Genomic DNA, 16,194 nt, shown 5'->3' with positions numbered 1-16,194 from the left:
TTTTCTCTTTCATGAGTATCAACACAGAAGTGGGTGACATAGTGAAGGTGATCTGATAGGAAGGTACATTAGAAGAGCATTAGAAGTCTAATGGAAGGGAAACATTATCTCATCTGATCTAAGAAAAATCCAGCCATGATACGAAAATTAAACAGAATATGATTCTCCTCTGAGGAGTTATTCAGGTGATCCCCAGGTGTGGGTCTGTGCTGGTTTTGGCTGTGACAGAGTTTATTTCTTTCATAGTAGCAAGTATGGGGCTGTGTTTTGGATTTGTGTTGGAAACACTGTTGATAATACAGGGATGTTTTAGTTATTGCTGAGCAGTACTTACGCAGAGTCAAGGCCTTTTCTGCTTCTCACACCACCCTGCTGGTGAGTAGGTTGGAGGTGAACAAAAAGTTGAGAGGGGACACAGCTGGGACATCTGGACCCAACTCACCAAAGGCATATTCCATACTATATGATGTCATGCTCAGCAATAAAAGTAGGGGGAAGGTTGGTGGGAGGGACGCTGCTCAGGGACTGGCTGGGCGTCAGTCGGTTGGTGGTGAGCAATTGTTTTCATCTGCATCACTTGTCTTTCTTGGGTTGTGTTTTTCTCTCTGTTATTTTTTTCCCTTTTCTTTATAACAACAACAACAATTATTATTAGTGTTGTTATTATTATTATTTTAAAAATTGTTAGACTGTTTTTATCTCAACCCATGAGTTTTCTTATTTTTACACTTCTGATTCTTTCCCCCATCCCGCGGGAGGGTGGGGAGTGAATGAGCAGCTGTGCGGGGTTAAACCCGACAGGTCTCAGGATTTTACCTTGCCTTCTCTTACAGATTGCTCGTCCAGCCCTTTTTGATCAGCATGTGGTGAATTCCATGGTGTCGGATATTGAGAAAGTTGATTTGAATAGCATTGGGTCTCAGGCACTCCTCGCGGTCTCAGGGAGCACAGACTCTGATGGGGAGGTCTACAGTGAATGTAAGTCCATGGTGATATATTTGTATCATCAAAAGTAACTCCCCCTTTCATTCCATGCCACACTAGTCTACTTGGAGATGGACTGAGAAAAGGCACATGTGGGCACTGCATTGTCTAATCGAGCTCAGTGTTAACTTCAGTAGCTTAAGAAAACCAATTGGTTGCCCTATCATGTCCTACAAGAACAGAAGCTTGAGCTGGGAAGTCATTTCAGCTAGATGGCTTTAAAGGGTTGCTGAAAAAATCATTTACATGTCAGTTGCTAAGTGTAATAAAATCTCTTTTGAAGTTTTGTCCTCATCATAAGGGGAATATTAGCACAGATGAATTCTGGAAAGATATCTCAAAAATTCCATATCATTATGGCGTAACTTAATGGATATTTAAGCTAGTTTACCTTTTTTGGTATGAATAGATTATTATTTTTTTCTGAAAGTTGATCTTTGAAAAAATACTTAATTTTCTATAGAGTGTAACAGCTATTTTAATACACAGAGTAGAGTGGAATACAGTAAAAATTTTGAGTGTGTTAATTTTCATATACATACCTGTTGTTGAAAAAAGATACAGCCATTTTCTCTATTAAAATGATAACTTTTGTCATAGGAACTATGTTGATCAGAGTTTGGAGAGCTGAAAGGAGAGCAATAGCAATGTGTTGTCCTCTAAATATTGTTACTTTGATCATGAAAGTTTGTTCTCTTTAATGGTTTACAATCCTATTCACATTTTCATTTGAGTTGTCCATTTCCTACTTTTTGTGTAATTGTTTTCTATTTTGTTCTTTGTCTTTTTTCACACTGGTTCAAAAAAGAAAAGGGGAAGAGAAATAACTGGTCATTCAGGCACCTTTTTGAAAGTGGGAATTGAGGAAGTGAGCTTTGCATTATATTGTGAGAAACTTGTAAAATATAAGGAAAACTTAAGATAGTATACAAGTCTGCCACATTGTAGATAAAGCTTTACTTACTAAACTTAGTAATAGAAGAATTTTCAAGGCTGAATCTGAAAAGGAATGGAAAATAGCAGATTTTTTTTTATTGCTTTTATTTTCTTGTAAAACTTCATTGTCTTATAACTTGTATCGTTGTAATGCTTAGATAGTTCAAATATGTATGTGTGATGGATGTGTGGCTGCTTGCTTTGCTAGGGAATTGCTTATTTCTTCACTGCTCTAATTCTTTGCTTTTCCTTTCCATGCTACAATATTGTCATATGGCTGGTGAGTGGCTTTTTCTCACATTCAGAATAGCGTGCAATGATATGTTCTCCTTTTTACATGGTAGATGACTCTATTACAGTGTTCCAAGAACTGAAGGACCTTCTAAAGAAGAATGCCACTGTGGAATCATTTATTGAATGGTTGGATACTGTGGTTGAGCAAAGGGTTATCAAGGTACCTTTCAAATGTTCTGCCTGACTCAAGACCAAATCCTACTCCCCTTACTCCTTACACAGTCCCTTACTTATGCAGTCCCAGTGGTTTCCCACATGGGATGCTTGTCTCTGCTCCCATCTCCTTACTGTAACAGGGGAGTTCTTCATTTGGTGTGAAAGCTTCCAGTGCTATTAGTTCTAATTAATCATGTTGGGTGCTGTAGAACAGTCTTATGTTTGTGACAAACTAAGAAGTATCTTAACTAAAACATTAAAGTCAGCACTGTCATAAACTGTACATAAAAGAAACACATCCATCTTATCTGTGCATGCAGAATCAGAGGGGTATTGCTCAGTGAGTAAGGTGAGCAAAAGTTGTTCCTTAGAGAAGCAGTCCTTTCTTTCATGGTATTCAGATGGTACTGTGTGTGGTATAAATTAGTGTAGCAGAAGGATTCAGAAGTAGCTAATCTGTAGAAGGATTTCTACAGACCAGGATAGAAGATACAGTTTTGTAGCTTTATAAGGTGCTTAATGCAGTAATTGATAGTTTTGGTAGGATTTCCTCCCCTCCCCCCCGATTTACAAGATGCTTTATAATCACAAGTATTTTATATACACATAGTTATACAGAAATGATTATACTATAGCTCGGAACAAAATAATTGAGTTCTGAGTTATAGCTCAAGTAAGAGATATTTATGCAATATATGACTCTAACGAGTGTAAACTAGCAGAATAAAATGTTACACATTGCTTGCTAGTAACTGAACACTGATCTCATCAAGTCTTGTTCTATCTGGAAATGCAGTATCTTACCCATCATTTTAGGGAGTGTCTTGATATGAATGGATGCAAGAGGAGGAAACAGTGCAGTTAGCTTTGACTGACTTGCAGAAAAGTGACTCTGCACTTACAGAATAACCATGGGCATGTCATTTTTCCTTTCTTCACCTGTTTTTCCAAATTTCAATAAAGACAGTAATAATTTCTTTGTTTTTAAAACATTCTGAGTTTCCTAACATTTGCTGTTGTGAGCAGCACAGTGAGGAGCTTTGGGTGATTCTGGGCAGCAGACCCAAAGCAAGTCCTCATACACACTTTCCTAGACACAAAACTCCCACTGAAGCTGAGCGATCGCAACTTATTTTGGAACCGAATGATTATGGTCTAAAATTGATTCCACAGTTTCAGAAGACAATTCCAGATAAACTAGCCAGGCAGAAAAGGTGAAGCACTCTCCCATGCAGCATCTACTATTTAGATGCTGTGTTATTAAAGTTAAAAGGTATGGTTCCTAGCATTGTTTTCCTGTAGTTAAGGGTACGAAATACCAACAACTCCTGATAGGAGGCTAGGTCAACTCCGCAGAAGCTAATAATTTACAGGGCATTTAATCCTTACATTGCTGTCTGCCTTCTGTTCATGCTAAAGTGTGGTTACTGTCAAACTTGCACAGCAGCTTTCTGCTTGCTGTTTGAGAAAGCAACAAGGCATATGTTACCACACGAACAAATCACTGCCAGAGCAAAATGACAGTATGAAATGAGCAGCATTAAAAGCATCAATGTTATGATAGTAAACATGCCATTTTATAAAGAGAAAGTCTGGCCAGTATAATACAGATGACAGTAAAGTACGAAGACTAGTTTCTGGTCCCTGCTTGTGTGCAATAACATAGTGCCAGAGGGTGGTGGGTTTTTTTCTTTCTTTCTGCCCTGTACACCTATATATTTACAGACCAATTTGACACCTTTAATACTAGAATATGAGATAACTTGTATACCTTCAGGACACAGCAGAACACAAGCAGTGAGCAGTTTGCTTCATCTGACGTTGTCAGAGCTCTACTCTGGTTGCACTGAAAAGAATGAATGCTGCTCTTTATCACTTTAGAACACATATCATGAAGACAGTTTGAATCAGGCAGCTTGATCCACCCTGCCACATCAGCCTGTGTCAAGGACTCCTTGAACTCTCAGGCTAATTCAGTTCTCCTTTCTTCTCTCCTGCGTGCAGAAAGCAAGTTCCATGCTTAACAGTATTTTACTATTCTCTTTCAGGCAAGCAAGCAAAATGGGAGGTCATTAAAGAAGAGAGCTCAAGACTTCCTTCTCAAATGGAGTTTTTTCGGTGCTCGGGTGATGCATAACCTAACTCTAAACAACGCATCAAGTTTTGGTACCTGGGCTTTGTAAAAACACTTGTATTTTGTAATTATGTGCCAGCACTTACCAGCTTTCCACCATTTCCTGAGCAGAGGAACCTATCCTAGTCTAAAGATTCTTTGATCAAAGCCACAAATGCTGTGTAATGTGTTTTTCAAACTAACATTTCACAGTAAATGCTAGCAATATTTTGTTGGTGACCTGTGTCACACGTTCATTTTTAAAAGGAATTTTTCTTGTGAATTGCTATTTGATACTGCTTTGCCATTTAAGAGTTAGAAACTCTGGTTTGATATAGCAATGGAAGTGTAACTGCATATCTCAGTATAGGAGACAGAAGTTTTAAATTATTCATTTTACATGTGGATCAGTTTGGTAGAAAATTACTGCTGTATAGAAGTTCTTGTGCATGGTATGTTTCCATAAATGCAAAACGAAATTGGCAGATCACTACTGATTTAATTCTGGGGTCAGCAGACAGTCAATTCAACAGTGTGTGTAGCTTTTAAAAATTAAGGTTCATATGTCCATCTTTAGAAATGTCTACATTTTTGGAGACTCTCAAAAAGAACCTTTTATGAAATAGAAGATGGTAGAGCAAGTGAAACTCACATTAAATCTTGTACATAATTTCCAAAATTTAGTTGTAGGTACGTTGTTATCTAAAATTCAGAGGGTATTTGAAATGGCTGTAGGGAGAGACACGTTTTTAATGTGATATATCCTTGAAATAAGGTCAAAGACTTCAGCAGTTATTGTCTGGTTATTTAGCACAGGGCAAACAGAAATAGAGCAGAGGCATTCTAGCAGACTTTGGCCTTATCTAGCTCCACTGTGTGCCCTCTTCAAGTATAAAGCATGTCTCACTTTCATCAGTATTTTTCTTTGATGTAATTAGTGGTCAAATAGCCTACAGGACAGTAAACAATTGAGCTAGGTGGGCCAGTGCAAAGAGAGATTAGAGCTAGAAGTTAGGCACTATTCCTTGTTGGTCTTGCCAGGTCATTTAAAGTCCACAATTATTTGTTTGTTTCACTTGCTTCTTGTAGAGTGGTGAGAGATGGTCACAAAGATAACTCAGCTACTCTCTCTCTTTCTCCTCCGAAAGGTTCTTTTCATTTGATCCGCATGCTACTAGATGAGTACATCCTGCTTGCCATGGAGACACAATTCAACAATGACAAAGAACAAGAACTCCAGAATCTGCTGGACAAATACATGAAGAATTTAGGTAACTAGAGCTTGGTTCTTTTGAATGTTCTCCTGTATTTTTAGAAATTGACATATTTGTTTATCTTTAAACAGAAGCGAGTTTATTGTCTTCTCCTGAAGGTGTAGTTATATGCAACATTGCCAAATTCACCTGAAAAGCTTGTGACCATTCATTCAGCAATTCATTCCCACCTTCCTACTATAGGTCACTTAATAATGTTTTGTGGGAATGTGAATACATTGCATCACTGAAATGATCTTGGATGCGACAAACACTTGTAGGTACATCTGAAGGGCCACAAGCTGAAGTATGAAAAGAGGTATAAGTAGCAGAAAGGGCAGGAATTCCTAATCCAGTTTTTCTGCCAAAGTTTAAATAAGTAATTACATCTTGAACTAGGAATGTATGAAATGTTACTAAAAATGCAAATATCCCTGTAAGGTAGGAACACAAGTTTGGAACCCTGTTTAGTATCTGACTGAAGTATTACAATGTGCAAGAGAAACAAAATAAATTTAAAACCGTATCCTTAACATTTTCCATCTACCAGGCTTCTTCAAGGTTAGACAGTTTGAAGTCATATGCTCCAGATCCTTTGCTATAAAATGAATGAAGATTGATTTGGATCAAATTCTGGTCCAAGTTAATCCTAAATATCCATTGAAACTCAACTGGGTTCTGCTGAATTATTTTTTATTAACATTAGTACCAGCAATCAATCTTTAACTTTTTTGTTGTTTTAATGCTAAATCTGCACTTTGCTGCAAGAAACTTGCACAGAATTTTTCTGACAGTAGATGCTGCACTTTTTCTTTCAATTCAACCTTCAGCAAAAAAAGGTTGAATTGAAACTGTCATGTAACAGTTGCCCTATTCTTGGATACTTAGGTGAAGTACTTGAAACCATAAGGTAAAGTCATGGTTTCCACTGACTAACTACTGAGTATAACAAATGCTTTTCTGTAGATATCAGTATGAAAATAGAGTTCAAGCTATCTAAAATTCCCATTGTTAATTCTTTAGGATGAAGTGTCATGACCCCGATTCATCTTAGTGCAATTTACTTGACTTCACTGCTGACATTTTCTTCAAGGGAATAAATCTGATTCATACCTTCACTATGATGGTTTCAGTAAGGAGCTGATACTCTGTGATGTAGGTCAGGTCAGGGACTATGATACAAACAGTTCCATTGGAAAGATGAAGACTAGACCAATATTTGTATTCATTGGCTACATGCAAAATATGGAGGCTTCACTGGGTTTTAAAATAAGCAAGCAAAGATACGAACAAATCAGGCAGCTCATATGCTGTCTATATACTAGTGGTGAATTTATGTTCAATGAACATACATAACAGCCACCAAGAGTTTCCACTTACTCTTCCAGATGCAAGCAAAGCCACCTTTACCGCATCACCAAGCTCTTGCTTCCTAGCAAATCGTAACAAAGCTGCTCCTCTACCCAGTGACACTTCAGTCAAAAATGAGTGTCTAGCAGAGCAAACCTACGTGTCCTTGTCAACTAGCCAGTCCAGCAGTGTGTCTTCTGGTCTGAACCCCTTTGTCACAGAAGACACTGAGAATATGCAGCTGACAGGTATGTATCAGTTCTTCCAGTTTCTCCTTTTCTTATTTGCTTGTTAGTCTTTCAGTCCACAGTAACACATTGCTGTAGCAGGAGCAATCACAGAATCACAGAATGGTCAGGGTTGGAAGGCACCTCTGGAGATCATCTAGTCCAACCCCTCTGACAGAGCAGGGTCACCTACAGCAGGTAAATGACCATATGCATTTATAAAGACCTCTAGTTTCATGAACTCACCCTCTGTGCTGATTTACATAAGGCAGGAATTGTAGAGCCCTGTAATAGATCCTCTTGGAACAATGGTAAAACTGTCCTATACCTGTTGGCTTGGTGAGGTTCTTGTGAGAAAAGAGTGGGCAGTAACACCTGGAGCACCAGAGGCTTGTAACTGCTGGAATTTCCCACTGAATGTGTCAGTCTTCAAACTGGAGAATGAAAGTGGGAAGCTTTATGGCCTGAAGCAATGGATTAAGTGTGTTGGGGGGTGGGCAATGCATATCCTTTGTAAAGGTTTCAAATGGTAATGCACACTTCAGTAGGGGGTTAGTGTCTTAACAAGTCCACTCTATTCAGCAATACCAAAGTACAAGTGCTAATCATGGCTAATGATTATTTATTCCAGGTCAGATGGAGCTGTCTCAAAGCACTGGTCACCTGATGACTCCACCCATTTCACCAGCCATGGTCAGCAGAGGAAGCGTTATCAACCAGGGGCCAATGGCTGTGAGACCTCCAAGTGTAGGTCAAGTGCTATCCACGCATTCACAGTGCTCTTCCTACTCAGAACCCCTTTATCAGACTTTGTCACAAACTAATCAGAATTACTATGGAAACAATTCCAATTACCAGGCTATGTTCAGAACTCAGGCCCATTCCACTTCAGGAGTTTACCACCACAGAGCAGAGCACAGCCGATTCAATGCCTTGAGTGAACAGCAGTTCTCCAGAGACTACTTCAGCAACAGTTGTGCTGTGTCTCCGTACAATACCAGATCCCCTTCCAGCTATGGTCCCTCATCCATGTCTCAGGACACACACAATATGCAGTTTCTGAATACTGGGAGTTTCAATTTCTTGAGCAACTTGGTGTCTACGTGCCCAGGAGCAGCATATCCTGCTAATGCTTCCAACGGTATTAATATCTATTTTCTTTTTCCCTTCTGTTCCTCTTTCCTTGCTGGAGCAAAACACTTCACTGCCTTTTTCTACAGAAGATGTTTTTCAGGTCTTATTTATACCTTTCTGTTTTCCACCTCTCTGATGACACACAGAGATTATAAAGCAGCTTAAGAAGCTACTTAAAGATTTATTTTCCTCTGGTGAATCCTCAGCTGACCTCAAATGCATCTGATGCACCTATGCTAATCTTCCTTTGGCATCATCACCATGTCTTGCACAAAGGAAGCAAAACCAGGATAACCAGCAAAATCAGAAGGTTCTGATTTAACAATCTCTTGAAAAGCTCCCAAAACTATGAAATAGAGCAGCCATAAGATAGCTTACCTTGGGGATCAACGGAACGGACCATTCTAGTCACAGGGTCAGGATGGTGAAATGAAGTATAAAAATGTGCATTAGCATTAGTTTGAGACTTTGGCCCTAATCTTTCTCATCCTTCAAATGTAAAGTTATTGCCACAGTCTGCTTCAGAGATATAGTCAGCAAAATCTCCTCCCTCTTCTGGAGGAAAGACACAGTAGAAATGTTGCTTTTACGTGGATTTGTATATGCAGGAAGTACGTATCACCATGCAGATTTTCTTTCCAATTGTACTTTCCTTGATTGTGAGCTCCAGAAGGGAGCACTGAACCGTGGATAGGAGTCCCCGTGGTGTCTCTTATAGCCACTGATTGCAGGCTACTGTTTGATTCTGAACTTAGAAAGGAAGGGCAATTCTGAACTGAAGGCTTGACTCAACTCTTAGGATCTTTTTTCTCCCTTGTTACCACCCCTCTTTTGGGTCAGTCACTGCATATGTTACTAACGTTACTAGGTTGTATGTGTACATAAATAATCTTATTCTCAAGGGACTCAGTCAGTAAGAGTTACCTTTTGTCCCAGGTTATCACAGGCTCCTATCCTATGCTTTCTCTTCGACAGTATTTTCACTCTGCTTTTTTCTAATCTCCTGTCAATAGGATATTATGGAAACAATATAAATTATCCAGAATCTCACAGACTTGGAACAATGGTGGATCAACATGTTTCTGTAATCAGCAGTGTAAGCAGCATTCGATCATTGCCATCATACAGTGATATACACGATCCGCTGAATATCTTGGATGACAGCGGAAGAAAACAAACAGGCTCATACTACCCAGAGTCCTCACCTTCAATTGTCTGTCGGACTCCTATGCGTAAGTATAGCCAACGACTGAGGAAGAGCTATGAACTTTTTAGCATCCTAACAAGTACTGTAGCTCACATATGTATATGAGATGTATAGTTTCTAGAGATAAAATAGCTCGGTACCTAAGATGTGTTTTCCTTAAAATTTCAGGACAGTGGGTTTAATAACTCTTTGCTCCCATAAGGAGGGCCATGATCCATTGTCCATAAGGAGTGGAATGACTAGCCCGAATTGCAGAAAAATCCGTGTTAGGAAACACTTTCTAACTATTAAGTGAGCGAATAACAGACTGGGCTCTTCGAAGGGCTCTTAAGGATCCCCACTGTCAAACAGATCAAATGGACCCTGGGTCAGGGGTGTCTAGATACATACTTCCTGTGGTATAGTCCCTTCCTGTCCTGTGCTTCAACAACTGTGTGTATTAGGCAAAGTTGTCACTGACAGTGAATTTTAGCTGAAGTTACCTAATCCCAAAGGCGTTTTTTTTGGTATATGCATTAAATAAATGGCAGCTGAGTTTGGTCTCACATTCCAAAAAGGATTGCATGGAAGATACAACCTAGAGCATCATTTGTTTCTCCACAAGATTACCTCTTCCTACTACATCCGTGTTAATCTTGCACGGAAGATCAGACATTACTTGCCTCATTAAGGCTCTGCAAGAATTCTGTTCTCAGTTCTTTAAAGGATGCTAAAGAGGGGGAAAAAAAGCCACCACCACCATCAAGTATCTTCTGTATTCTATGTGGGTATGTGCCGGGTAGTGGCAGTGGTACCACCAGTGAATATGGACCTGAATGGTTCAAAATATGGAAAGATGAGTATAGCGCACATAAATAGCTTTGCACAGTTTTCATAGAAGATGGCTCATATGCAAGCCATGAACTTCAGGCCCATATCTGGATTTTTAGCAGAGTTCACTTATATATGGGTTTTGACCTATTCCCTGATGGTGTGAGGAGCCACTAAAGAGAAGTTATAGAAGTATGGGTAACTTGAGTGAAGTATAGAAGTGTTGACATTTCTGTCCTTCAGATGGTGTGCCTGGTAGATAAGGGTTTCCTTCAGATTAAATTGGATTGTGGTTTTTGTTAAATTAAATAGACAGAAAACTTGAAATGATGATAACCTTTTTGTTTCCCACAGCTTCAAACATGCAAACCACATCTTCTTCCCAGTGTATGTATGGAACATCTGGTCAGTTCTCTTCTCAGGAAAATCTGGAGTCCCATGGCCCACCAAGCAGAGATATGGTGTCATCTTTACCACCAATCAACACTGTCTTCATGGGAGCAGCTGCTGGAGGAACCTGAACTGGGAGAGACATGTCAGTGCCTTAAGCTTACTTTCCAAATCCAGACGTTAAGGCTACAATGACAATCCCCTTCAAGTTGGTGGAATAGAAAAGTATTACATATAGGTGTTAAAGGAGCCATTTTAGAGATAGTAGTAGACCTCCACACACAAAAAAATAGCTATATTCAGATTGGGTCCTGCTTGTGAATCGTTCAGGATTGTTCTCACCATTACAGCTTTTCAGTCAGAAATTCAGGGTGAGCAGAAAGAGTCAGTGATTCTTGCAAGAAAGACTAAGTTGTAAAGAAATGATTACATCTATTCCTAATTTATTAAAAATGCTATTTTAGTCTTTCCCTTAAATCTTTTTATATAAAAATGTTTATTTAATGCCTGTGTTGCTCATTATTTATTAGGACCACAGAGTAACTGTTTACTTTCTCTTATTTGACAGATTGTCAAATGTATGTATCCTACCTCCTGTGGAAATGTTTACAAGGTCAATTTTTACTGTTTTAAATGAAACTAAGCCAAATTCTTAAGTTTTTTACTGTTGTGCTCTGGAAAGTCAATTTCAAATGTTTAGTGCCTACTTGTGCAAGTCAAATTCCTCAGGAAATAAATAAAACATATTGTGGGGATTTTTTTTTCTTTTAAAATAAATCACTTTCTCTTAAAATACAACCGACAAACCATGCAAATATCATAAAGTAAATAATTGCAGTAGCCTGCTACTGTGGCTGGATAACTGAAACAAATGAAGCTGTGCCACAAAATGTCATGGGATTTCAAAATTACTTGTGGTATGAGCCCAAAATTTCTCATGGTGGAAATCCACAAAAAAGATGTCCATCAAAATGTATGGGTTTAGGGAAACTGTATATTGAGACCAAAAGCAGGAAAGATGATGAAAAGCATTGCAACTCTCTAGTTCAGCTATTATAATAAAAAAAATATTTTACACGTTCCATGATATTTGGTATACCAACATGCATTTATGTATGTTTCTGGAGAAACCAGGTGAAGAATATTCACTAATGGTATTAAAGGGACAGAGAAGAGAACACACAAAACAAACTTCCTGCTACACATTCATAAAAGAACAGGTATTATTTTATGATCAGATTGTCCCACCATCAGATTCAGATTAAGATTTTAATCCAATCTTCAGATTCGTTTGAGTCTATTTGATGTTCATATTCCCTTTCAGTCCATTGGATATTGTGAAATTAGATAATAGGGTATTTTTGGTGGAAGAAAATGGATGATACCTTGAGGAAGTTTTTATTTCTAATCCTGTATACCTTCCTTTAGTGTTTTCTGTCATGAGAAGTCTGACTGCAGCAGAAAAGTAATAAGGAGCATTGATTGGGCTAGCTCATGAATAATCCTCGATATGAAATACTTTATGCAGCAATGAGACACCATGGTTCAGTAATTGCGATGTAGAAGGCTCCAGCTCAATTGCTTCCTAATTCAGGGTGAAGTCTTACGTTGTGATCAAAAGTGCCATAATGATGCATGAAAGTTTTGGTTTCAACAAAAATTCCCAATGACATGTGGTGGTAAAACAGGCTGCTTAAACAGGTATTTCTGGGGCAATGCTTACATCAAGTGAAGTAAGTACTGCAGAAGAGTTTGTTCTTCGTGATTATTTGGAACAGAATATATTTTCTCTTAAAATTAGTCCTTTATGAGTCAGGTTCCCTGTCTAAGTGGGTCACCTCTATAGTCAGTGAAGAGAGAGAGATCCTTCCCATTCCAAGTGAGATAAGATGGGGGACAGGAGTAACAAAGGTAAGGGATATTTCACTATGGGAAGGGGTATGTCACTATCCCAAAATGGTTGGCTCCCTCTGCTGACAAATGGCATAGCACAAATAATTACTTTAAGCTTGAAACTTCCAGATTGTTGAATTTACATGAGAGCAATATGTAGAATTTAGAGGAAGTAGGCAGTCACTAGCAGACAGGGCCTTAGTCAGACCCTACATAAAAAGCACAGTTCATGGCACATTGTGACTCATATGTCATTTCCAGTCATTTTCTTTTTGTCATGTGAACCGTTTTGCATTGTGGGCTGGGGTTTTTTTGGTGTAAATTACTTTATCTGCACTTTATCTGAGATAAGAAACAATATTCTATCATTAAATGTGCAGATTCTCGTGATGGCTGCAAAACACAGGGTAGCATGAAGTATCACACTGTTGTAAATGGCAGTTTATCAACAGCAAAGAGCAGTAAAAAATATTCTAATATTCAAATAGCCAGTTAAGAGGAATCTGTCATAATGTTGCAGAGCAAAACAAACCCATAATTGTAACTAGCAAAACCAAATGAGGAAATTCCATTTTATGACCCATTAGTTCAGTCAAATACGTGGTTTGATGAATTCAGTAAGTTTTGTCTGTGAGAAATGAAATCGTTCATAGCTTTTGTGGATACCCCATGGGAAGATTTTTACCTTTGGTAGTGTAGCAGCATTGCAGTAAATAATATGAAGAATCAATGGAGTTGCCACTTGGTGGTCTTGTATTACTCAGTTCAGTTGCATTTCTGTGGACCAATATGCTGGTTTTAATATATACGTGCCAGAAAATCTTTGATAAAAAATTGTAGCTGTTGAGTACAATCAATGTCAAATGAATATTGCCTAAAGGAAAAAAAAAAGTTGTTTTTTTTTTTTCTGAGAAGGAAAGATGAAAATTGAAATCCTTTTGATCTATTTGCCAATATCAATGAATTTGAACTGGTGCTAGAAGAGGCAAAAGAGATGGATGAACAGATCAAATCTGCTTCTACTTCTCAAGTAAAACTGATTCTAAACCAAATTATACTGACCAGGATGAAGTAATATTGGAGAAGAACCAATTGTCTTGTGTGCTGTTGTCCCATGCCTAGCAAGCAACACAGAAACTTACGTAGTTCGTGCTGGAAAAGAAGTGCAGTCCTTTGACCCTGAAGACAATTGGGACTATGGGAATTTTGCTCCAGACTCAAAATTAGCGATGAAAGTTTGCATTTACCTTTAAATGTGTAGTGAAAGCACAGTGAAATTACTTGTAAAAAGTAACCCTGTGTATCATTCTGTCATCCTACATGCCAAATGCATCTTGTGGGTCGGATCAGCATCCTGCCAGGTGTCTCCATCTAGTACATGTATGATCAGTGGTCACAGAGAGGAAAGGAGCCTGCAGTGCAGTGGGTAGAGATGAGCCATTTAAGAGAACATTCCATTTAAGGCAGACTATTAGAAGATCACAGCCTCATTGCAGATAATGCTGAATGATAACAGATGCTTTATGCGACGCAGCACAGTGCTGTTTCCCTCAGTGTGGGATCGGAACTGAGTGGACTTCAGGCTTATGGATCAAGCAGTCCAGAGAAGAAATCATGACCAAAAACCCCTGCTCTTAGAGCACTTAAAGAAAAACTGTGGAGATGTTATCACTCTTTGAAGAGCAGGTATTTTACGCTAAAGAAACTAAATCTGTTAGGAACGGGATCAAAGATCAGGCAGAGAAATAGAGGAATCTGTAGAACCCAGAGAGTAACGCTACAGCCCATTGATGTTATACCTCTGGAAAAAGACATGATGCTACAGGCCAGGGGTCCCACAGCACCCAATAGTACTGTGCTAAAATACAAGGGGCCATCAAGCTAAGCTTAAAATTGTTGAGTTGGTGATCAGATCTAGGTGATGCAGGAGTCCTTACCTGGGTTTGATAACTGTGAAGAGATAGATTAGAGTTAGTTTTAGGGCTGATATGCCCCAGGTTGTAAGTAACAGCCTTTTGTATGAGTAGTTTTGGGCTACGGTTTAATTAGAATCACTAATCTAGCTTTAGGGATGGGATTAAATTTGATAACTAGCCTTGGGAATGGAGTCTGGGTGGAGTGGGCTGGTTAGTACAGGCCTTATGACCGTTGCAAATAGGGGCCTGTAAAGCTGTACCAAATTGCCTGTCTGAAACAGGTCACAGGTCTAGTTTTTATGACAAACTGTAGGATTTGGGCATCACTATAACTGGGTTTATGGACTAGGGTGTTGGATGAGCCTGCATAATGCTTGAGCTTGGCTTATGGCTTTTGCCAGTAAGGTCTGCGTAGTAAGTTTAACTTAACATAGCTGATTCAGGAAAATTTGCTGCTTTTTTCTAGTGATGTACTCAGAGTGAAGCTTAAATCTGAGTTAGCTTTGTCATTAGGGTTAACTTCAGGGGTTGGGTCAACATGAAGCTGAGACCATGAGTCAATATTGGATTTAGAAGTGGCCATCAAGCTCGGCTTAATGCTGCTGCTTAGAGGGACCCACAAACTCTGCTTAGTTCTAGATAAAACAGAGTATAGGGAGACCAATATAGATTAATATTATAGTCAGAATTAAGATTTACTTGGGCAGGAACTGGTGAAAGTGAGTTGTTTCTGCATTTAGCAGGGATTGTTGAGCTTATATGAAACCTATTGCCAGACCAGGTGATCTAGTTATGATTCCTTCAAGATCTAGTCTTAAGAGCAGGCTTAAAGTTGATTTGACATGAGAGAGACAAGCCATTTAGGTTAAAGCCAGTTCTACAGGAAACGAGTGAGACTAATTTGAGGTTTTAAGTGATGGAGACCACATTGTCAATCATAATTCTGAGGCTGGCATTGGGGAACTTAAAGTCATGATTGGGGTTTAGGCCAACATGAAGCAATAAATCTGAACTGATTAGGGATGTAAGACCTGCAAGGATCTGTGCTCATTATTGAAATTAGTAAAGTCACTGACATAGTAATTAGCTTTAGCTAAGAGTTGGAATAAAAGGCTAGGACTAAGTTGGAATAAAAGGCTAGGACTAGGTCAGAAATGGTGTGAGCCAGGATCAATGCACATCTAAGCAGTCATTAGCTGAAACTTCTCTGATAGAAACAAGATGCATCTTTCACAGCCTCAGACAAGAATGATATCCTTAATGGAAAAACTCCACATATCTGTAGCCTCTAGAGAGATGCTGCGTCATTGCTAATGATGAGACCTCAAATAATCGACATTACTGGGATGGTGAAAGATCAGGAAAGCAGGAGATCCTATCACAAACTCTGCTGCTTCCATGGTCACCAGACATTCACAGCAATTACAAGACTCAGCAGAATTACTTCTCACCAGGACCTGAGCCTGCCAATGGAGGCATGAACAGGCAAACCAGGAGAAAAACAGGCCTGGGATCTGAAATGGAGGGAGCC

General features: G+C 39.0%; 1 protein-coding gene across 1 annotated transcript; it reads left to right on the top strand.

Annotated features, from left to right (window-relative positions):
• Positions 1-833: 833 nt before the first annotated feature.
• RFX6 (regulatory factor X, 6) lies at positions 834-10,985 on the top strand (the record flags this gene model as incomplete). Its single annotated transcript, XM_009883360.1, has 8 exons — positions 834-978; positions 2,265-2,374; positions 4,419-4,536; positions 5,632-5,754; positions 7,125-7,334; positions 7,945-8,454; positions 9,461-9,679; positions 10,819-10,985. Coding segments are annotated over 8 exons (1,602 nt in total), but the record flags the coding sequence as incomplete, so codon positions are not given.
• Positions 10,986-16,194: the final 5,209 nt, after the last annotated feature.

This window comes from Charadrius vociferus, unplaced genomic scaffold (genome assembly GCF_000708025.1).
Source record: "Charadrius vociferus isolate BGI_N301 unplaced genomic scaffold, ASM70802v2 scaffold230, whole genome shotgun sequence".
In the NCBI taxonomy this organism is placed as follows: domain Eukaryota; kingdom Metazoa; phylum Chordata; class Aves; order Charadriiformes; family Charadriidae; genus Charadrius; species Charadrius vociferus.
Note: the sequence above shows the minus strand (reverse complement) of the source record. Positions and strands in the feature narration are given on the sequence as shown.